The 21,191-nt window shown below is 52.4% G+C and overlaps 1 protein-coding gene across 5 annotated transcripts in view; it reads right to left on the bottom strand.

Annotated features, from left to right (window-relative positions):
* Positions 1-200: 200 nt before the first annotated feature.
* Positions 201-21,191, bottom strand: part of SCN5A (sodium voltage-gated channel alpha subunit 5) — a 94,607-nt gene continuing 73,616 nt past the window's right edge. For 4 of the 5 annotated variants that reach the window (XM_059162056.1, XM_059162058.1, XM_059162055.1 and 1 more), the window contains 8 exons: positions 18,252-18,425; positions 14,772-14,894; positions 12,547-12,828; positions 10,186-10,239; positions 9,530-9,671; positions 8,812-8,912; positions 6,969-7,239; positions 201-3,756 (listed from right to left, as the gene is read on the bottom strand). In XM_059162056.1, the coding sequence (XP_059018039.1) occupies positions 2,516-3,756; positions 6,969-7,239; positions 8,812-8,912; positions 9,530-9,671; positions 10,186-10,239; positions 12,547-12,828; positions 14,772-14,894; positions 18,252-18,425 (2,388 nt within the window). In that variant the 3' untranslated portion in view covers positions 201-2,515. The remainder of the gene's footprint in view (positions 3,757-6,968; positions 7,240-8,811; positions 8,913-9,529; positions 9,672-10,185; positions 10,240-12,546; positions 12,829-14,771; positions 14,895-18,251; positions 18,426-21,191) is intronic. The other variant, XR_009350841.1, reaches the window with a different exon arrangement.

Genomic DNA, 21,191 nt, shown 5'->3' with positions numbered 1-21,191 from the left:
TTTTCCTAGACCAGCCACGCTCCCATCTGTTCTCCTTGGAAAATGAGGGGAAGTCCCACGTGGTTCTCGGGGTCTTATCCTGCCCCTGTCCCCGCACCACCACCGTCTCCCTGGCTGGTTTCAGGGGGAGATCTCCTCTTAGGCTCGGTGGGCCTCTGCCGCCGCCCTTGTCAAATCACAAGAACAGAGCCCAGGCCAGGTCATGTAAGCCATTTATTGGTTTGTTTTAAAAATATGTATCTTATTTATACACAGAGTTTGGTGAGAAGTGCTCAGTTAGCTCAGACAACAGCTGGCACTTGATGCTCCCTCCTTTTTCTACCCTCTTCCCTCTTACTGGTCATCGTGCCATTCTGGGAAAAAGAAAATGAGAGCCACGCTAAAAGCTAAGGAGTCAGGCCTAGCTTATCCAGCCTCAGCCACAGCCCTGGGCACCTGTGTCAGGGCTCCCAGGCCTTACACACACACACACCCACACACACTCGAAGCCACAGCCCCCTTCCGGCCACCTGGGCAGCCAGCAGGCCTGCACTCCCAAACCGTGTTCCCGCCCCTGCAGTGGGCGCCGAGTGCCAGGGAGGGGCACACACCGCTCCGAGCCTTGAGAGCAAAGCACAAAGAGCTACAAAAATAAGATTTCCACTCGGAGAAGTGTGTCTGGTATGGTCAAAACCACATCCCGCACTGGACTCAGGGGAAACACGGGAGAAGAGAGATCACTGGGGTGGGTGGGGGGACGGGGGCTAGGGTAGCCACCAAGGGAACTCGGGGCAACAGAAAGAAACGTAATACTTGACTCGCCAGCAATGCCCCCTCGGCACTGCCACGAGCTCATGAACGTCCAGCCCTCTGACAGCTCGGCGAGGTAGGTGAGGAGCAGCGTTTCCAGCTTCCGGGGCTGCCCAGAGGTGGGTGTCGGCTCTGCTGGAGAGCTGGGATGGGCGAGCAGCTGAGCCCCTGCCTGCTCAGTCTCCACCAGCCAACACTGTCACTCTCAGGGAGACAGGTCTCTGCATTTAAAGATTTGCATATGCTAAATAGGATTGTCAGCAGCTCAAGAAGCCCTGGGGGTAACTGGACTAGAAAAAGTATTTTTCCCTGAAAAGGCCTTCTCCCGAGACCTGTGGAGGGCCTGGACCCTGCCCCAGGTTGCCTGTGGCTGGTGCCTCCGGGACCCCAGGCTGAGCCCAGAGGGGCTGCTCCGGGGCCACATGGCTCCCTTTCCCAAGGTTGCCCACAGTCCATTCCCCTCCCAGGGCAGGGAAGTGTCTGACCCTCCCAAGGCTCCTTCCCGGTACAGGGCCCACGCTGCCCTCCCCACTCTGTCTGGAGAGTTGCTGGGCACCACACAGGAGTCCTCCCCTCCACTCCCCCTCACCCCCCCACACACATGGTGAGAGGCAGAAAGGTCTGGAAAGAGAGCTCCGGTCATGACAACAGATTCCATTCTTCAGATGCGCTGGGGTCCCACGGTGGAGGGCTGTTCAGCTTCTTAGCCCTCGTGGCACGGGGCTCAGACTTCTCTCCCTGGCCTGTGCGGCGGGGTCTGCCAGGTTCAGGAGCAAGGACAAGCTGGGGGCCAGGCCAAGCTTGGGGCTGGTTTCCTCGTGCCCTTCCCTTTAATGTTAATACTCACACAGAAGGCCAGGTTCTCCTGGGAAGAAAAGGCAACGTCAGCGCCTAGGACCAGCCCTGGGACTCCGGTTACTCTCTTCTGGAAGCTTTGTATTTTTGTAGAAATGACCCCAGTATGGCCTGCATAAAAACACAGGGGGCAAACAGGACCCTGGGGACAAGGGAAGGCCAGAGTGAGCCCCCACTGACAAGAACCCTTCTGCCTGAGGCTCGGGTGAGGGGAGCTTGGGCTGCGTGTGGTCGGTGTCTGGCCTCTGTTTGGACTCTGTGCAGACACTGGGGGAGGAGTGGGGTTCAGCGCCTCCGGTGCCACAGCCCACGCAGCAGGGGAACCCCTTCCGGCCCCGGGGCTGTGAGGGCCTGTGGGAGCCACACTGGGTTGTACTTTTGCATTGAGAAGAAAGTTCCGGCAGCTTCACAGACACTCTCGTTGGGAGTTAAGAAAAGGCAGTGTGAACTGCTGCCGATGTCCATGGAAAAAACATTAGTTCTTCGCTCAAGTAAAAAAATATCAAATATAATAAATTTATGAAAGCCCATTCACAACATCTACAGTCTCAGTTTTGTGTTTCTTCTCAGCAACTGAGATGGTAGAGCTTTTCAGAGCCCCAGGATGTGGCCTGACTGGCCCCGGCCACCGGCGTGGGCAGGGCCTCCAGTGTCAGGCCACCCTGAATGGTCAGCTTGGCCACTTGCTTCTGGCTGTCAGCGTGGGCGCCACCGAACTCTGCCTTGTCGAGCCGTGGGGCCGAGGCTCATTGCTCACACCCCGAGCCCGAAGCAAGGAAGGCCCAGCAGATGCTGGCTTGTGGTCGCAGTCACGTGAGCTGCGAAGCAACAGGCTGCGCCCCCGGTGCATCCTGGACCGCCGGGTTGCCACTCACACGATGGACTCGCGGTCCCTGTCTGGGGACGGGGGGAAGTCCGCGAGATCCTCGCTGCGGCTGTAGTCAGACACCCGCACCTGGGGGTTATCACTGGTGGCCCTGGTGACGCTGTCATAGGAGGGCGGGAAGGATGTGGAGGAGATGGAGGAGCTGGAGGGTGGGCCGAAGCGCTGGGAGAAGTTCTTGTTCATCATGTAGGCAATGAGGCCCTCTTGCTCAGGGGCATCCTCATCAGAGAGGCCGCTGCTGCCCGTCTGCTGGCGGAAGAGGAAGGAGGCGTGCTTCATGGAGCGCTGCAGCAGATGCCTCCGGAAGGCCCGCTGGATGATTGTGGCTGACACCTCTTCGTGCTTGCGCCGGAGTGTGGTGGTGATGGGCTCGTAGGAGATCTTGGACGGGTTAGCCGCCATGAACTTCTCCTCCATCTGGATCTTCAGGGCATCCATCTCCCCAGACTCACCCAGGACCCTCTTGGTGAAGGCAAAGAGGATGTCCATGCAGTGGATCCGGTCCCCGCTCACCATGGGCAGATCCATATTGATGAGGTTTATCTGGTTGGGCTTGGCGATGCGCAGCGGCTCAGACAGGGCATCGGCAAAGTCAGACAGGGCCGAATACTCGATGAACTGGGTGGCCTCTGGGTCGAACTTCTCCCAGATCTCATAGAACATGTCAAAGTCATCCTCACTCAGAGGCTCGGTGCTCTCCTCCGTGGCCACGCTGAAGTTCTCTAGGATGATAGCGATGTACATGTTGACCACAATGAGGAAGGAGATGATGATGTATGTGGTAAAGAAGAGGATGCCTACGGCCGGACTCCCACAGTTGCCCCGGGAGCCATTACTGTTGGGCAGATTGGGGTCACAGTAAGGGGGTCCTGTGTTGAGGATAGGGCTGAGGAGGCCATCCCAGCCGGCTGACGTGGTGATCTGGAAGAGGCACAGCATGCTGTTGGCAAAGGTCTGGAAGTTGAACATGTCGTCAATGCCAGCCTCCCATTTGACATAAGCAAAGTTGGCCATGCCGAAGATGGAGTAGATGAACATGACGAGGAAGAGCAGCAGCCCTATGTTGAAGAGGGCAGGCAGGGACATCATGAGGGCAAAGAGCAGCGTGCGGATCCCCTTGGCCCCTCGGATCAGCCTGAGGATGCGACCGATTCGGGCCAGGCGGATGACTCGGAAGAGTGTTGGGGAGAAGAAGTACTTCTGGATGATGTCTGAGAGCACAGTACCTGTGGGAAACAACAGAGACCATGGCCACCTGTGCACCTCTGTCCTCCCTCTCGCCCTGTGTCATTGGATGGGTCTCAGTATGGCAAGGAGCTAAGGGGAGGAGGCCCCTTCAGGAGGACCAAGTTAATGGGGGCGTGCAAGGACCCAGCATCCTCCCATCTCTCTGGGGCTCCATTTCTCATTTATGATCCAGAAAGTGAGATGCACAGTACCCACACATTTTCCAAAGTGCCTTCCCAGATCTCTTGTCCCTTAGCCTTCTGAGAACACCTGCACAGTAAAGACATACTGGGCCCATCTTCTAGATCCTGGGTTCTGAGGCCTCAAGGTGGCCTAGCTTGGATCAGAACTCGGGCTTTTCAGCTCTTCATTACTCAAAGTGTGGTCCGAGGACCAGTAGCCCTCGGATCTCCTGGGCTGATTATCAGAACTGTGGATTCTCAGTTTCACCCGTAGTCTCACTGCATTTTAATAAGCTCAGATGATTCATGTGCTCATGGAAGGGCAAAAAGCACCGGCCTACAAGTCTGTGTTCTCCACTACGCCGTGCCTGTCGCAACTCAGCGTTTCTGCCATCGTTACTGTCATCCTCCCAGCCCTGCTAGCTTCTGGGGCTTCCCCTTGGTCTCTATTGACAACTCTGGGTTTGGAGTTTCAAGAAGCAGGCATATAAGTTATAGGAGAAAGAGTGAAAAAAACTCTTTGTATTGGCCCAAGTGACCTTTCTAGATTCCTCATGTAAGCATGTCACCAGCTGTCATGTGTCATGTTTACTGTCAATAAGCCACTGGCCTGAGCATTTTATATCCATCCATTTAGCCCTTCCGGTCACCCGAGGAGGTAAGAGGATACCATCGTCCTCATTTTCCAGAAGTGGGAACTGAGAAGTGAAGTAACTGACCTAAGCTGTCACCTCGTCAGTGAGATGCTGGGATTCGACTCAGACCCTGTGGCTCCAAGTGGAACTGTTAGCCAAGTCCTTCCAGTACGGCCAGGCACCAGGACCCGTAGGTGCTTCTGAGGTACATGACACACTTTCTCCCAAAGCTCCCCACAACCACCCCTCATTGGCCCTTGCAGCTGCTGACATCCTGCATTCTCTAAAGCTTCTCTCCAGTCCCACCCGGCATGCTCACCCTCACCCCTGTCTGGGACCTCCCAGAGCATTTCCTGACCCTGCATCCAGCTTCTAACATCTCTCTGTCACCACAGCTAGCCCCTGCCTCAGCCCCCGTGTTTTCCTCTGAGGTCACCAAAGGCATGGGCTGTATGTACATGGGCGGCAGAAAGAGGAAAAGTCAGCCACTCCATGGCAGAGTTTCATGGCGGAGGAGTCAAGAGTTTGGGCTCTGAGCACAGGCAACAAAAAGGAAAAATAACCTTGATGAACTGGGACTTAATCAAAACAAAAATTCTGTGCTTCAAGAAACCACCACCAAGAAAGTGACATGACAACCCACAGAATGGGAAAGAATATTTGCAAATTGTGTATTAGATAAGGGACTGGTGTCCAGAATATATAAAGAACTCTTACAATTCAACAATAAAAATGTAAGTAAGCTGATTAAAAAAATAAGCAAAGGATTTGAATAGACCTGTCTCTAAAACATTTCTTCTGTTATAGACCAAGACACACCACAGGAAGTCATCAATCAGCACATGAAAAGATGCTCAGTATCGTTAGTCATTAAGGAAATGCACACCAAAACCTCAATGAGATGATCATGTCATATCTGCCAGCGTGGCTGTGGTAAGAAATTATAGACAGTAACAAGTGTTGGTGGGGATGTGGAGTCACTGGAACTCTTCTACATTGAGGGTGGGAATGTAGAGCGGGGCACCTGCTTTTGAAAACAGTTTGGCAGTCCTTCAAAATCTTAGATGAGTGGTTTCAGGGGCTGGGGAGAGGGAAAATGGGAAGTGACTGCTAAAAGGGTGCAGAGTCTCTGTTGGAGGCAAGGGAAATATTCTAAGATGAGATGTAGCGGTGATGGTCACACAACTCTGTGAGTATACTAACAACTACTAAATCATAAACTTAAAAAGGTAAATCTTAAGGTATGTGAACTGTATTTCAATAAAGTTACTATTTAAAAAGGGGGGGCACTTGAATGGCTCAGTTGGCTAAGCGTCCGACTCTTGATTTTGGCTCAGGTCACAGTCTCAGAGTGGTGAGATGGAACCTCGTGTTGGGCTCTGCGCTGAGTGGTGAGTCTGTTTCAGATTCTCTCTCCCCTCTCTCTGCCCCTCCCACCTCCCTGCTCTCTCATTCACTCAATAAATAAATACATAAATAACAAAAATAAAAGAGGATTTGAACCCTGAGGTCAACAGACATGGACGTGTGTTATGGTTTGAATGGTTGACTCTCCTACCAAATTCGTATGTTGAAATTCCAACTCCCAAAGATGATGGTATTAGGAGGTGAGACCTTTGGGAGGTGCTGTGGTAATGAGGTTGGGGCCCTCATGAGTGGGATCAGTGCCTTATAAAAGAGACCCCAGAGAGCTCCCTTGCCCCTTCTACTTTGTGAGGACATAGTCAAGAGGATGCTGGTTATGAACCAGGGGAAGGACACTCACAAGGAGACATGACCACACTGGTGCCTTAATCTTGGACCTTCAGCACCCAGAACTGTGAGAAAGGAATTTCTGGTGTTTATGAGTTACCCAGTCTGGTGTTTGGTTATAGCAGCCTGAACAGATGGAATGTGAATCCTATCTCTTCTGTTCCTAGTTGGATGATCTCCTTGCCTCAAGGTAGACTTTGTAAGTTCAATTGCACAAGGTGGGTGATGTCTGAAAGAGTCTGGCACACATCTTCGTGGCTAAACTCTAGAATTTTCCATTTCCAGGCATCAGTTCTACCCTAGAGTGCTACCTGTTCCCATCCCTGGAGACTCATCTCACCCTAGGAAAGTCTCTTCTTCCTTTCACCTTTCCCTTGGGAGGGCTGGGAAGCCTGTCCAGCTCCAACTACCTTTCCGAGATTCATCCTTGAAGCTCTCACATAGCATCCCATGGGGCTGCTCTGCCAGGATGGCCCCCCTGGCCTGAGTGGGCCTTCCCAGACAAGTTCTCTGTGGAGGTGAGTGTGCGTGTGTGTGTGTGTGACAGGGAGAGGTGTGGAATGCATCGGAAACAACAAAGGAGTCTAGTACACTTGGCATTAAGTACAGACACAGCACAGGAGGAAAGGCCTGCATACCCACCCACTATGGAGAGGATGACAACCACGAAGTCAAAGATGTTCCAGCTGTTGGTGAAGTAATAGTGACGGAGGGCAGCCATCTTGATGATACACTCGCCTGTGAAGATGGCTACAAAGAGCAGGTTGATCTTGGCTAAGATGTTGACTTTCTCGGGGCTCTGGTCATCTGTCTCCACCATCATGGTCACCATGTTCAAGCAGATGAGAAACATGATGGTGACATCGAAGGCCTGCTTAGTCACAATGTCGAACAGGAAGCCCTGGTACTTGTTCTGGAAGGAGGGGCAAAGGATGGGTTCAGCTGGGACCTCAGATAGGCCTATTGATGCCCCTCAGCCCAGACCATCCACTCTGCCTCTCCACCCTCTGGTGAGACCGTTAGGGTGAGAGGAGGTCACGAGGCTGAAACAGCCTGGCTCTCCTGCTTCTAGGCCCAGCTCTCGGGCTCTCTCTTCCCTGAAGTCTTTTCTGAACCTTCAGGAAAGATTTCTCCTATCGGGACCTTCCCTAACACATCATCGTTCACTGTGCTTCTCTTTTTTGCACCCACGCACCCACTGTCTGATGGCTCAAGGTCAAATTTAAAGTTCAAGCCTAGTAATTGGTCCTCAGGTTAACAAATTTTCTCCATCCTTTATGAAATTGATTCTGTTTATTCAATTAACTATATTTAAGTGTCTTTAATCGTTAGCCACCTCAGATTATCTGGGGAAAGAGAGAAAACTATAACACACACACACACACACACACACACACACACACAACTAACATAAACCAAAGCATGGTGAAAAGCTAGGAATTAGATAAAATTGATGAACTGGATTAAAAACCTGGTACAGTCACTTCCTAGCTAGTGATTTGGGTTATGTCACCTAATTACTTTGAGTACTGATCCCCTCCCCCCCACTTTTTTGAAGAATGGCTTGGTCAGGCAAGGGAGTCAGTCTCACAGGGGACTGAGTGTCCCTCCTGGCACCACCTGCCAGGGGACTCAGGCTGAGTTCGTCTCCTGAAGGAAGAGGCTGTGAATGGGGGTGGGTAGACAGAGGCTGCCTTGCTCTCACACTCTGGCAGGGGAAGAGGGCGCACTCAGAGGAGAAGGACTCCCACGGGAGAGGGCCCTCCTGGTTGGAACAGCTGCCCATGCCTTCCTCACTTCCTTCAGGAATCTGAGATGCCTGACAGAGCCCCTCCGTCCCTGCACTGACCCACTGACCGATGGCCCTGGTTGATTTTTTTTTGGGGGGGATTAAATTTTGAAGCAGTTTCATGTTCTTTCATTCTTTTACATTAAATACCATCAGATTAAAAATGCCCAAATAAAAATGTTCATATTAAAATATCACATATCATATTTTAAAGAGTATTGATTTTTCACAGCCCTGTTTTCAACACTTCCTCAGTCTCTGAATAGATCAAATGCATGATAAGTCTTCTTTGTGGTCTTCCTGGCACTTTTTCTAGCCTTTTGGGTCCAAACCCCACTCCTGACATCGGCAAACTGTTTGTGGTACTATAGAGAAAGGATTAAACAAGATGTCAAATCCTGTGTTATTTTCCTTAATACATTCTTGGAGCAACTTTCCCAAACTTTTCAGATTTCCATTTTCTGTAGTGTAAAACTGCTTCCAGTGATATCATCCTATAAAAACTCTATTGATTAATGAATTTGAAAGGTACATATTTAAGAATTTTTACTATTAAGGAAATACACAAATCTGAGTGGACAGTTTGGGCAAGCTCACTTAGGCTTTCATTGGAAAATTCAGTAGTCCCGGGGTTTGGGGTTTCCCAGGCCCCCCCAGCCCAACTCTCCACTCTTGCTGAATCAGAAGCTGGCTCACCAGGGGCCTCGGAATGGGCTTCTGGGGTTTCTTGGAGCCCAGCTTCTTCATGGCGTTGTAGTACTTCTTCTGCTCCTCGGTCATGAAGATGTCCTGGCCCCCTAAGTGCAGAGAGACAGCACCAGACTCATTTTGGGGTTCTGAGGGGCTCTGGCATGGGGCATATAGGGATCTTGCCTCCTTGATTTGGGTGCCTTGGCCAGCCTCCTCCTCACTTCTTCTCCTGGTGGAAAGGAGTATGTCCCTATCCTGCACCAGAGAGTCCTCCCCAAATCTGCTTTTGCAGGGTCCCTGTCTCCCTTTACTCTGAGGCCTCTCTGGCTTTGGGAGGTGCAAATCCAGTCCCCATCCCCCACCCTCTCCTCTGTTCAGCTCAGCCACCCTGGACGTTCTCTCTGCCTAGCTGGTAGCGCTGAAGAGACCCCAGGCCACTGTTTCAATTTTGGACTGGGTGAGTAGTCCCATCCCTCAGCCCAGCTCCTCTCAGGAGCCTCCCGGGTCAGGTAGGCTAGGGCAGGCATGGCATCCCTCCTTTCACTCTTACGGGTTGGGGGGCTGTTATGTCAAGGACACAGCCCTCTCCCACCCACTCCAGCAGCATAGGAGGAAGACCGGTTGTCCCCAGCAGGAAGGCAGAATGGGGCCAGGGCCAGAATGGCTCCTCAGTCCCCTGGTACCCAGCCCTCCCCTGCTGGCCCACGGGGAGCAGGTGCTCTACGTATCTTTTTCTTCTGTTGGTTGAAGTTGTCGATGATGACACCGATGAAAAGGTTCAGGGTGAAGAAAGACCCGAAGATAATGAAGATGACGAAGTAGATGTACATGTAGAGGTTGTATTCCCACTGCGGCTGCTCTTCATACTGAGGGGGAGAAGCCAGACACAGGAGTCAGGCTGGCAGGAATGGGGCAGGGCTGCCTGGGAGAGAGGGTGTGTCCGGAGCGAGGGCACCAGCCCAGGGCTGCGTGTCTGTGTCTGTGTATGCAGAGCGGGCCAGGGCGGGCAGGGCCGGAGTTCAGAAGAGTGATGGCTGGGGGCTGACACTGTGATGGGCTAGGGTATAAGGACACAGAAGAAACTTGATCTGCGTCTTTATTTCTTCCACCCGGTCTCTTCTTGGGTAAGACCAAGATTCACGTAAATTACAGTGAAGTTAATTGGAAAGATATTTGAGGATTTGGGGTTCCTTGGGAGATCATGCAACTTTGCCCCAGGGCCTGGCCTGGGCCTTCCAGGGCCTTCTCAACTGCAGGTTGACACAAGACACTGGTCCTTATGGGGTGGGCTGTTGGGTGTGGGCACTGAGGCGCTAGAGGCCAAGCGTTCTGGAGCCTCAGTTGCCTGACTTGGTGGGAGAGGCCAGCATGGTTACCTACCCCTCTGGAGTCCACAGCTGCATACATAATGTCCATCCAGCCTTTAAATGTTGCCTGGAAGGAAAAGACAAGAGTAAGAATCAGTGAACTTGCATCTATTGAGCTATGAGGGGCTCTTGTCCGGACAGATGAGGTCAGGCAACAGCTTCCTACGAGAAGCAAGCATCGTGCCCTGGCCCTTTGGCCAGGTCCACACATGGCTATGTGGTCAGGAAAAGGCCTTGTTCAGGGCTGGAGGCGGAGGGGAGGCTGGCTGAGCTCATACTGTAAGGAGGCTGTGGAGTGGGTTAAGAAGTTTCTTGAAGTTGGCTAGGAGATTGAGAAGGCCTGAAGGAGGTCTGCCTATCAGATCTACCTTCATTCCAGATTCTAAAACGATGCAGTCCTACAGCAGATGTCAGCGACAGAGCGGTAGATCCCTGTCCCGACCTGGTCCCCTCTGTCGTGCACCTCAGAGCAGCCTGTGGCTTCTGCTCTGTGGCCTCTCAGGATGGCCCTGAAGCATGCCCACCTCCCCTCATACTTAAGGGGGGTCCTTTTGCCAGTGGTGTGTTGGTAAGTGGCTAACAAATGGTTTTCCAGAAGAGAACAAAGCCCTGATTGTTGTGTTTGCCAGTTTTTCTGGGTAAACACTTCCGCCATGGTCAGTTTCAAGTTACCAACAGGCTGTTACTGAACACAGATGTGGGAAGAGACACATAGGAGTGGGGCTTTGTAGTCTCCACTGTATGGTTACAGCACATATGATCAACCTCAGGGGCATACATGATAATAGGTGGTAATAGTGAATTTTGTTTTAAATTTTATTTTTTAAAGTAATCTCTACACCCAACATGGGGCTTGAACCTACCATCCTGAGGTCAATAGTGGCATGTTCCTCTGACTGAGCTGGCCAGCCACCCTGTGATTTTGTTTTAATATCACTTAATGAATTATAAGTTTATAACATCTGATTTTTAACCATGGCTTGCAAAATATCTGAAAATGCAACAATCAGCTCCCATGAGCCCACACAAGACTGCTGCCCCAAGGCAGCAGAGGAGGCGGCCAGATGCCACAGGGTTCTGGTGTTGGCTGCGCCATCCGCCCCAGCCTGGGTTGCTATGAAGATTGTGGAAGAACTTGAGAGACATGCTTGGTGGTGAGGCTGACTATCCAGGGGGTCTCACCTTTGTCCTCGGCAAAAGCCAATCCTGCCCCAAGCCTCCTTTCAGGGTACAACTGTCCATACAAACTTTCATGTCTGAGAGTTCTTTGGACACAGGCAGGGCAGATGGGGAAACTGAGGCTGCCCCAGAGCAGGCAAGCTACTTCAGCTCCCCGTGCCAGGAAGCCCTGTCTGGTGCAGAGAGGGCTGGGTATGCTCTGGAAACCAGCTGCTGGAGAGCACCCAAGGTGACGAGATGCTTGTGACTGCTTTTCTGGCCACTATGTCGTTCTGTTGGAATGGCCTTTCCTTCCAAGTGCTGACCTTTAGAGGGAAGTCTCTGGGACAGAAGGCTCTCTGGATTTGGCTCTAATCTTGCCCTCTAGGAGGTATTTCAGGGAGTCTTTGGAAAAAGCTACCCCTGGGATTGAAGGGAGAGCTGGAGGAGCGAGTAGATGTGCATTAAATTTTCAGATGAGAGCCCACTGAGTGCTCCTCTGCTTTGGGGACTAGAAACAGGTCTCTGGGCTTAAGACTGGGGTAGCAAGTGAAGCAAGTTATGGTTCTCTGTGTTAAGACTCTGTCTGCTGTCAAGGCTACAGAGTCTTGACAGAGTTGTATGGGTACAACTGCCCATACAAACTTTCATGTCTGAGAGTTCTTTGGACACAGGCAGGGCAGATGGGGAAACTGAGGCTGCCCCAGAGCAGGCAAGCTACTTCAGCTCCCCGTGCCAGGAAGCCCTGTCTGGTGCAGAGAGGGCTGGGTATGCTCTGGAAACCAGCTGCTGGAGAGCACCCAAGGTGACGAGATGCTTGTCATCTCGTAACAGAAGGCTGGAGTCACTGTGTGGCTAATAGTTCAGTCTCTGTGTGTCTCTGGTCTTTGATTTTTAACCTGTGTCATCACACTGCCAAATTGGTAGCATGAGGCTGTCAACTTGGCCACTGGCTGGGGAGCTGGGTCTGCCTCAGTGCTGAACCCCCATGCCATGCTTCTTAGAGAATGTGGCACCTGTTCTAGAATGGAAAATCCAGGGACTTGCCAAGGAGCCAAAAAGTCCTAGAGTTTCCTTAGCTTCCTTTGGGCAGAGTGACCCTATTGTGAGGACCCAGAGGGGACCCACTGTCCCCCTCCTGCCCACACTGTGGGTGAAGGAGCCTGTTGCTGGACAGCCAGTGGGAGGAAGGAAGTCTCTCCCCTCCAGGACTTACCACCTGCAGAAGGGCCAGGTACCCGGCCCCCACGTTGTCAAAGTTGACTTTCACCTTGGTCCAGTACAGTTCACCAGTCACGTTGAAAGACTCACAGTCGCTCTTGTTGTTCACAATGGTGTAGTTCAAAGGTAGGTCTCCCTCAGTCTGGTTGATGCATCTCCCAAACTTCCCCGCGAAGAGGTTCACGCCCATGATGCTGAAGATGAGCCAGAAGATGAGGCAGACGAGGAGGACATTCATGATGGATGGGATGGCGCCCACCAGGGCATTGACCACGACCTCAAGTGGACAGAGAAGAGGCTCTGTTCCTGGGAGTGCCCAGAGCATATGCCCTTTTCAAGATGCGCCTACCCATGCCCCTACTTCCCCTACTTAACTCCACCCTGCGTGGAAGCCCTGATGGGGAATAAAAGGAGAGATGATGGGGGGTTGGTGGGGGGGGGGTAGAGAACACACACACACTTTTTGTTGTTTTTGCACACTAATGTCTGCTGCAACTCCGGAAACTCTGCCTTTCCCTTCTGGTCCTCCTGCCCTGAATTCATGACCTTCACACTGAATTTTCAACAGGGTCTCTCTAGTTAAGTATGCCAGCAGTCTGATGGGAAAGGGCCTCCAGAGACACAACTTTGAGCTAAGTTTCTGGTTCATTTTAAGGTTGCTGTTACTAGGAAGGATGGGTGTTCTCCCTAAAGGATGCCCCGGGGACCTCTGTGAGGCATGTCTGGTGGGGGCATTGGCAGTTCTCCAACACTGTGGTGAGAGCCCAGCTGAGAGGGCGGAGGTGGTGGTGGTCTGGTGTGGGCCCTCCCTGGGCCTCTGCCTTCCCGTGAGCAGCTCTCTGACCCCGTGGAGCCCTGGTGTTGGTCTTGTCATCGAAATTCAGAGCAACCCAGGGAGGCTTCCTTGGCAAAGGCATACAGTGGGCTCTGCTCCCCTGAGGGCCGAGTGTCCAACCATCCTGGAGCCAGGAAGGTGTTTGACTGGAAGTGACGCTGGTGTGGGGCCATATGGTGAGCATGGGGCTGGGACGGGTGATGCGGACACGTGCAGGTGAGGAGGGTTCCCTTGTCCCCAGCAGGCATGATGAACAGGGTGGAAACCATGGAGGTGGCTCATGGCCGACAGCCCCAGCAGAGGCACTCAAGGCTACTCCCATCTCCTCCACAGCCCTTGGGAATCAAATGCCCTTAATCCCAAGAGACATTGAACTTGGGGTGGGATGATTCACTTGTGAATGCTTTCGCACCAGGAATAAGTGACCTGTTTCCCTCATAGGGGTGTGGGCAAAGTTTGAAACCATCAACAAAATGGGGGCTGTGGGATGGAGCCTGCTGGGTCAGCAAGAGACACAGAGGTGTGGCTGATGAAGCCGCAGCAGAACTGCGCAGGTTTTGTAAAAAAACAAAAAACACATGTGCACACAAATGCACACACATGTTTGTTTTCTTGCTATGTATTATGGGGTAATGTTTTTTCTTGGTGAGGTTTTTATTTAATTTTATTTTTAAAAGATTTTATTTATTTACTTGACACAGAGAGAGAGAGAGAGAGCACAGCAAGGGGGAGTGGGAGAGGGTGAGGGCGAGGCAGGCTCTCTGCTGAGCAGGGTGCCTATGTGGGGCTTGATCCCAGGACCCTGGGATCATGACCTGAGCTGAAGGCAGAGGTTTAACCAACTGAGCCACCCAGGCGCCTTGGTGGGGCCTTTAAAGTTGTCTTATATGCACATATTCTTTGGTGAAATTTGATGACTTAAAAAATGCATAGGGCTCTGCACTTAGAGATCAGTGTGAAAGAGTTTGCTAAGTAAATGCCAACCGCTGTGTGATGGTGAGGGTAGAGCTGCTCCCTCCTTGTTTCCTTCACCTTGACTGGCACAGCCGTGCTGCCCATGGCAGACCAAGAAGACAGCCTGTGTCTGCCAGGAGGAGGGCACACAGGCGGGCCCGTGGAGGCAGAGCACACACACAGATGGCCCCCCGCCCCAGAGCGGAAGCAGGAGGTGGCAGGCCTAGGGGGAGGGGTCTCACCGCTCTCCACCCTTTGGGTGCCTGTGAGCCCAGCAGCACTCCTCCTAGAGATTTGGCACCCTGCCCCTACAGGCTGGGGGGCCACAGTCCCAGCTTTGGGCTGGGCTTCTCAGTCAGCCAGTGGACCTGGGTTGTCTCAGTGGAGTCACCTCCCACTGCCCTGGCAGGAAGGCAGTCACCCTCCCTTACCCTCATGCCCTCAAACCGTGACAGGGCTCGCAGGGGTCGGAGCGCACGCAAGGTCCGCAGCGATTTGATGGGGCCCATCTCGGCAAAGCCCAGGGTGTTGGCTACCAGGCTGATCAGGGAGACCTGTGGGAGGTAAGGTGGGCATGAATGCCGTGGGGACAGCTCTAGAGACGGGTGGTGGGTCTCCCAGCCCACCTAAAGCAAGGCCAGTGTGAAGAGCCAGCAGGCTTTCCCCATGTCTAGTCTGTGCTATTTCCAGTGGCATCATCTTTGTGGCCGCCACGCACTGGGCTGGCCTTCCTGGGCCAAGGAGCCTGGGGGTGAGACTAGTGTGTCCCAGCTTTCAGATCTTTGCTGAGAGCGAGCTTGCTCTGTGCACTCACTAACCCGTGGACTTGGGATGCATTCTTCCTGTTCTATGGATAGAAACCTGAATTCCCAAGCCAGCCACTGCACGGAGGAGCTGGCACACAAAGCCTGGGCTTTTGGTCCCCACCGACCCTCCTTCGAGTCAGATTCTTGGGCCTCCCCAGCCTTTCCCCAAAGAAGTCTCTTCTTGGTAAGGAAGGATGGGCCTCGGCTGACTGTGAGTGGACAGACAATCCTGGGGCTCTCCCCCAAAGCCGGACTTTGCAACATCAGACATCTTGGAAGGTGGGACACGCGAGCAGGGACTCTGCGGCCCAGCGACCAGCTCTGGCCAGTCTGTCCCCTCGTTCCCAGCAGTTTGCCCCCATTGTCTGTGCCCCTGAAGCTTGTGCACCTGCCCCACACAGAGCCCTTCCGTCTCAGCTGAGGGCCACTCCATCCTTCCAGCTGCTCCGGCCACAAGCCTTGGCGTTATCCCTGCCTCCTCTCTGTCTCTCACACCCTCCGCCCACCCCGGCAGGATTTCCTGTTGGCTCTGCCTTCAAAATACATCAGAAGTCCAAATACTTCTCAGCACTGCCACTGCCACCATCCTGGCCAGGCCACTGTCCTCTCTCCCCTGGACAGCCGCCACGGCCTCCTGACTCTTATGCCTGCCACTGTGGGTGCCCCACCCCCACCCCCTGGACTCCTCCAGTAAGAGGAGTCACTTCATGCCACTCTCATGCTTGGAGTGTCGCAGTGCCTTCCCACTTCATTCTAAATAAAAGCCCATGGTTTTCTATGGTGGCGCCCTGCTCTGCCCCTTGCCATTCCACCTCATCTGCTGCTCTTCCTTTCCCCACTGACTCTGCTCCAGCCACTTGGCCTCCTTGCAGTTCCTCAAGTATGCCAGGCATGCCCCACCACAGGACCTTTGCACTGCTGTTCCAATCTCTGTGTGGAAGGTTCTGCCTGGCTAACCCCAGCTTCCTTCACATTTGCTCCAGTGTCATCTCAGTGAACCCAACCTGGTCAGCCTATTTAAAGTTGTCATCTATACCCTCCCCTTGCTGGCGTCCTGGCCCTCTTAATCCCCTTTCGTTCTCCGCATCTTATTTCTCCCTGGTACACGTCAGCTTCTGAGTGTAAAGCTGGCTTACTGGGTACGTTTATTGTTTGTGGTTGCCTTCCTCTATGTAAGCAGAGGTTTTAGTCTATTTTGGTCCCCGAGATCCCCAGCACTTACGATAGTAGATACCCAATAATATTTATTGAAAAAAAAAAAAAGCAGGGATTGATTCTGGAAATAGCCTTTTCCAGACCCTGGGGCCTGAAGATGGCATTTCCCGTGAAGTGAGGGGGCAGCACGGCCCTCATCAGGAAAGCTGGATTCCAGCCTCCACTTCCTTCTCCTCGACCTTGGGCAAGGCCCCTCTCTGCTGAGAGCTTCAGTTTCCTTGTCCACAGCTCACTCTCCAGTTCTGGGACTGGACGGGAAGCACTGGACAATCCCTTTTGCCCAGCCTCAGTCCTGAGTTCCTCAAGGGGGTGTCTTGGGGGGCTTTCCCAGAGTCCTTGCAAACTGTCCCCTGCCTTCCCTGAGGAGAGTCGTTCAGCAGGCCCCACTTCCCAAGAAGCTGCTGGGTGAGGAGCCTCAGGGCAGAGCTGCCAGGATCCCGGGCCCTCTTACAGCCCCAGGGCAGGAGGCTTCTGGGTCCTCTCCTTCCTCTCAGGGAGGCTCTGAGGACCCCAGGCTAGAAGGGCAGCTAGACTTCCCTCCTGCTCTCTCTGTCCTCCTAGAACCCCTCCCCCCAACATTAACATCCTCTCAGTCACTGGGGTGATAGAAAGAGGCTTGAACCAGAAGCCCAAGGATCTGGATCTGTGTCTCTACACACTAGCCCAAGGAGCCTCTCCTGCTATGGCCACCCATGGGCTGACCTCCCACCTGGGATGAACCCCTCCTCCCTTTAGCCTCTGAGTGGGATGTGGGGGCTGAACAGACGCTTGGGCCTCTTGTGCAACCATGGGAAGGACAGCCCCTGCTGGTGGGCAGAGCCTGAGGCCAAGCCCGTGTGCCCTCTGGAAAGCCTTCTGGGTCTGCAGATGCTGACCCACGTTCCATTCCACAGGACCCTCCACCACCAGACGGTGAGCCTCACCAGAGCCCTCCATCTCTGCCTGTTCCCTCTGCCCTCAGGCCACTCCACACTCGGGTCTCATTTTCCCCTCCGGTTATTCTCCCACTCACCTGTGCTCAGGAGCCCCGTGGGGCCCTGCGCTCACCCTGCTTGGTACCCAGCAGTGTCCTGGGGCCTGGGTGGCTGTGGGGCAGAGGCCTCCCATTCTATCTGCCAACTGGGTGCTCAGAGGAAATGCCACCTCCTGTCCTAGACCCTCCCTGGACAGGCAGAAAAGCTGTGCCAGCTACCCAGTTGTCCAGGGCAGCAGTCCAGAGCCCCTTAGTCACAGGTGACCACACCCTTCTCTCACCTTCCCCCAGCGGTACCTTCTCCCTGAGCCCAGAAGATCCTGCCCCTCCCTGCCCAGAATCCCTTCACCAGCCTTGTCCCCTCTGGCCTTTGGCTCCCTCTCTCCTCTGCACAGACAGTCTCCTACCATGTGGGGACACAGAGGTTCTTAACTGGCCACCTGTCTAGGGGGCCTGATAGACACTTCATGACACACATGGGCAGTGCTGGGATACAGGCTAGTCTGCTCCCTGACTTCTGGCCATCCTGAGGGGGCGGTGTGTGTGGCGGGGGAGGGGAACACTCCTGCTTGGACTGCTCCTCACTTTCCCCTGTAGTGAGTCACGTCTCCCCAGAAGCCTAGGTCTCCCCCTGCTCCTCTGTCTCTCCAATTTGGGGTTCTGATGGCCACACCCAGGTTCCTATCCCTCCCAGCCGGGGAACCTTATGGGCAGGTCCTGGGGCTCTCCTGTGACCTCAGATGGCAGCCTCCCTCCCCTCTGCATGCTCTGTGGCCCAGCTGAGTGCCTCACGTCAGCCTGCTGACTCCCACCTGCCCTGTCCCTCCGTCCTCCCGTCCTCCCGTCCCTCTGCTTCAGCTCCTTCCTGCCCTGGCAGCCGGTCTCCCCACCCCTCCCCGTTTCTGGGCCGCACTCACATCCACAATGAGGAAGTCCAGCCAGCACCAGGCGTTGGTGAAGTACTTCTTAAAGCCATAGGCCACCCACTTGAGCAGCATCTCCAGCACAAAGACGTAGGTGAACATCTTGTCGGCATACTCGAGCAGAACCTTGATGGTCTTCCGCTCCTCCAGGTAGATGTCCTCAAAGGCCTACAGATCAGGCCAGACAAGGGGGACATGACGTTCCAACCACCACCCATCCCACCCTTCAGAGACTTCATCTCTAACAGGAGGTGCTGCCCAGGAGGGCAGGAGCAGACCCCCTTGTGGAGGGGCCCCTTAGAGGTCACACTGGACTAGAACAGCATTGCTCTCCTGGCTCATGAAATGATCTCACACGGTATGAGGACAACAAAGCACAGTGTGTGGTGAGAACGCTTCATGCTGGAGAGTGAGGCTCAGTTCTGAGCTAGTGCATCTCTCGAAAACGTGCTGATCTCCTGGGTTAACACGGAGGCTGTGTGTAGGAGCAGCTCAGGGCTTCCTGCTGCAAACCCCACCAACCCTCCTTTTGTTGCCATTTTGCTATGTGCTTGATGCAGCTACCTACTTTTCATAGGACACAAAATTGGTGTCCAGTGATAACAATCATTAAAAGTCCCCTTTACAATGTGTTTATGGAAACACACAAAAACCAGGGAGAGCTAATCGAAAGCAAAATCTCCAGTAAATGCTAGCAAAGACAGTTTGTCTTACTAGCATTACTAAGAACAAGACCAGGTATCCTGGGGAGCCCAAAGCTCCTGCAACCCTCAGAATCCAGGAGTCAAGAGTTTCTAAGATGCTGGCAGGTGTCTTTCTCCACCTCGTTTCTGCCTCAACCTGAATTCCTGAGCCAACGGAGGAACTTTGCCGGTTCCCAAGTGCCCTCTGGTACCTCCTATCCTGATCTGTACCTGGGCCTCTCAAGCCACCTCTCCCCCCACACAGTGTGCTTGGAGACTCCCTGGCTAGGTAACTGAACACGTCACCAGGGGCCCAGGGGAGTCACCTCTGCTTGTCACTATGGGCCTCCCTGCCAGCCTGCAGGGCCCGCATGAGCCAGTGGCCCAGGTGGTCCATGCCGTCAGCCCTGACGTGCACTACCCAGGGATATGTGTGGCTAATCAGTCAGTGTAGACAGCATGGCAGGATAATTCAGATTCCTAAAATGGACTCTGGGAGTTGTTCAAGACAAAAAGTAGGTGGGTTTTTTTTTCCTCCTTATAAAAATGAGTGCACAAAAAATTAAATATAGACATTATAAAAAAGAACAGAGTGCAGCTCTGATTTCATGACATTATAGTAACCACTGCTAATAGTTAGGGCAAAACTCTTTCTGACACTATGTGTATATACAAGGACACAGTTTCCTAAGATAAACTATTTTGCTTTAAAGCTTTTTTTCCATTAAACAATCTTTTGAGTGTTTATTTAGTCTCTAATGTGAACACATGTGATATGTAGTATTCTTTTAAAAGGCTGCCTAATATTTTATTTGCATATACCCTTGGGTTTTTAGCCCAAACTCCTATTAACGAACATTTCATTTGTTTCCGATTTCTCACTAGTAGAAACAACACTGCAGGGACGCCTGGGTGGCTCAGTTGGTTAAGCAGCTGCCTTGGGCTCAGGTCATGATCCCAGCGTCCTGGGATCGAGTCCCGCATCGGGCTCCTTGCTCCGCAGGGAGCCTGCTTCTCCCTCTGACTCTGCCTTCCACTCTATCTGCCTGTGCTCGCCCTGGCTCGCTCGCTCTCTGACAAATAAATAAATTAAAAAAAAAAAAAAAAGAAAGAAACAACACTGCAGTGAGCAGTGTGTCTGATTATCTGTTCAGGATAAATTTCTAGAACTGTGATGCTGGGTCAAGGGTGTAGTTTGGGTACAGATTGGGAATAGGATTTCCGGCTGGGGACACCGACAGACACTCCCTCCAGAGTGCACCAAGTTGGCTCTTTCCTCACCACTCCCCTGACTGTGGTGGGGTTTCTCCTTTGTCACTCTTCTCAGGCTAAAGAATGAAAGTTGTATTTTCTTACATTTTAATTATTTTATTGCTAGTAATGCTGACATCATTGCTTTGGATATCTGCAGTATCCCTTTTGCAAACTGCCTGTGTCTCTTCATCTAATTTTTTTTTTTTACATGAGTATCTGGTTTAATCAGAAATGTTAACAGTTTTATACACTCCATCCCAGTTGTGTGCCTTTAAATCTAGTTTACTTTTCCCACCGATTGATGAATGGACAAAGAAGATGTGGGATGTATGTGCAATGGAGTATTACTCAGTCATCAAAAAGAACAAAATCTTGCCATTTGCCACGATGTGGACAGAGCTAGAGAGTATTATGCTAAGTGAAATGTCAGTCAGAGAAAGATAAATACCATAAAATTTCACTCATTTGTGGAATTTAAGAAACAAAACAGATAAACATGGGGGGGGGGGAGAGGTAAACCAGGAAATGGGCTCTTTATGATAGAGAACTAACTGAGGGTTGATGGAGGGAGGTGGGCAGGGGATGGGCTTAATAGGTGAATGGGTATGAAGGTGGGGGTGTGTCAAGCACTGGGTGTTGTATGTAAGCGATGAATCACTAACGTCTACTCTGGAAACTAATATTACAGTGTGTATTAACTAACTGGAATTTAAACAAAAACTTGAGGGGCACCTGGGTGGCTCAGTGGGTTAAGCTCTGCCTTCGGCTCAGGTCATGATCTCAGGGTCCTGGAATAAAGCCCCACATCAGGCTCTCTGCTCAGTGGGGAGCCTGGTTCCCCCCTCTCTCTGCCTGCCTCTCTGCCTACTTGTGATCTCTCTCTGTCAAATAAATAAATAAAATCTTAAAATAAAATAAAAAATTGGAAAAGAAAACAAATTAAATAAATTCAACCTATTAAAAAAAATCTTGTTTACTTTTGTTTACCATACTGGAT

This window comes from Mustela lutreola, chromosome 2 (assembly GCF_030435805.1).
Source record: "Mustela lutreola isolate mMusLut2 chromosome 2, mMusLut2.pri, whole genome shotgun sequence".
Classification (NCBI taxonomy): Eukaryota; Metazoa; Chordata; class Mammalia; order Carnivora; family Mustelidae; genus Mustela; species Mustela lutreola.
This window is presented reverse-complemented; position numbering and strand designations above follow the sequence as displayed.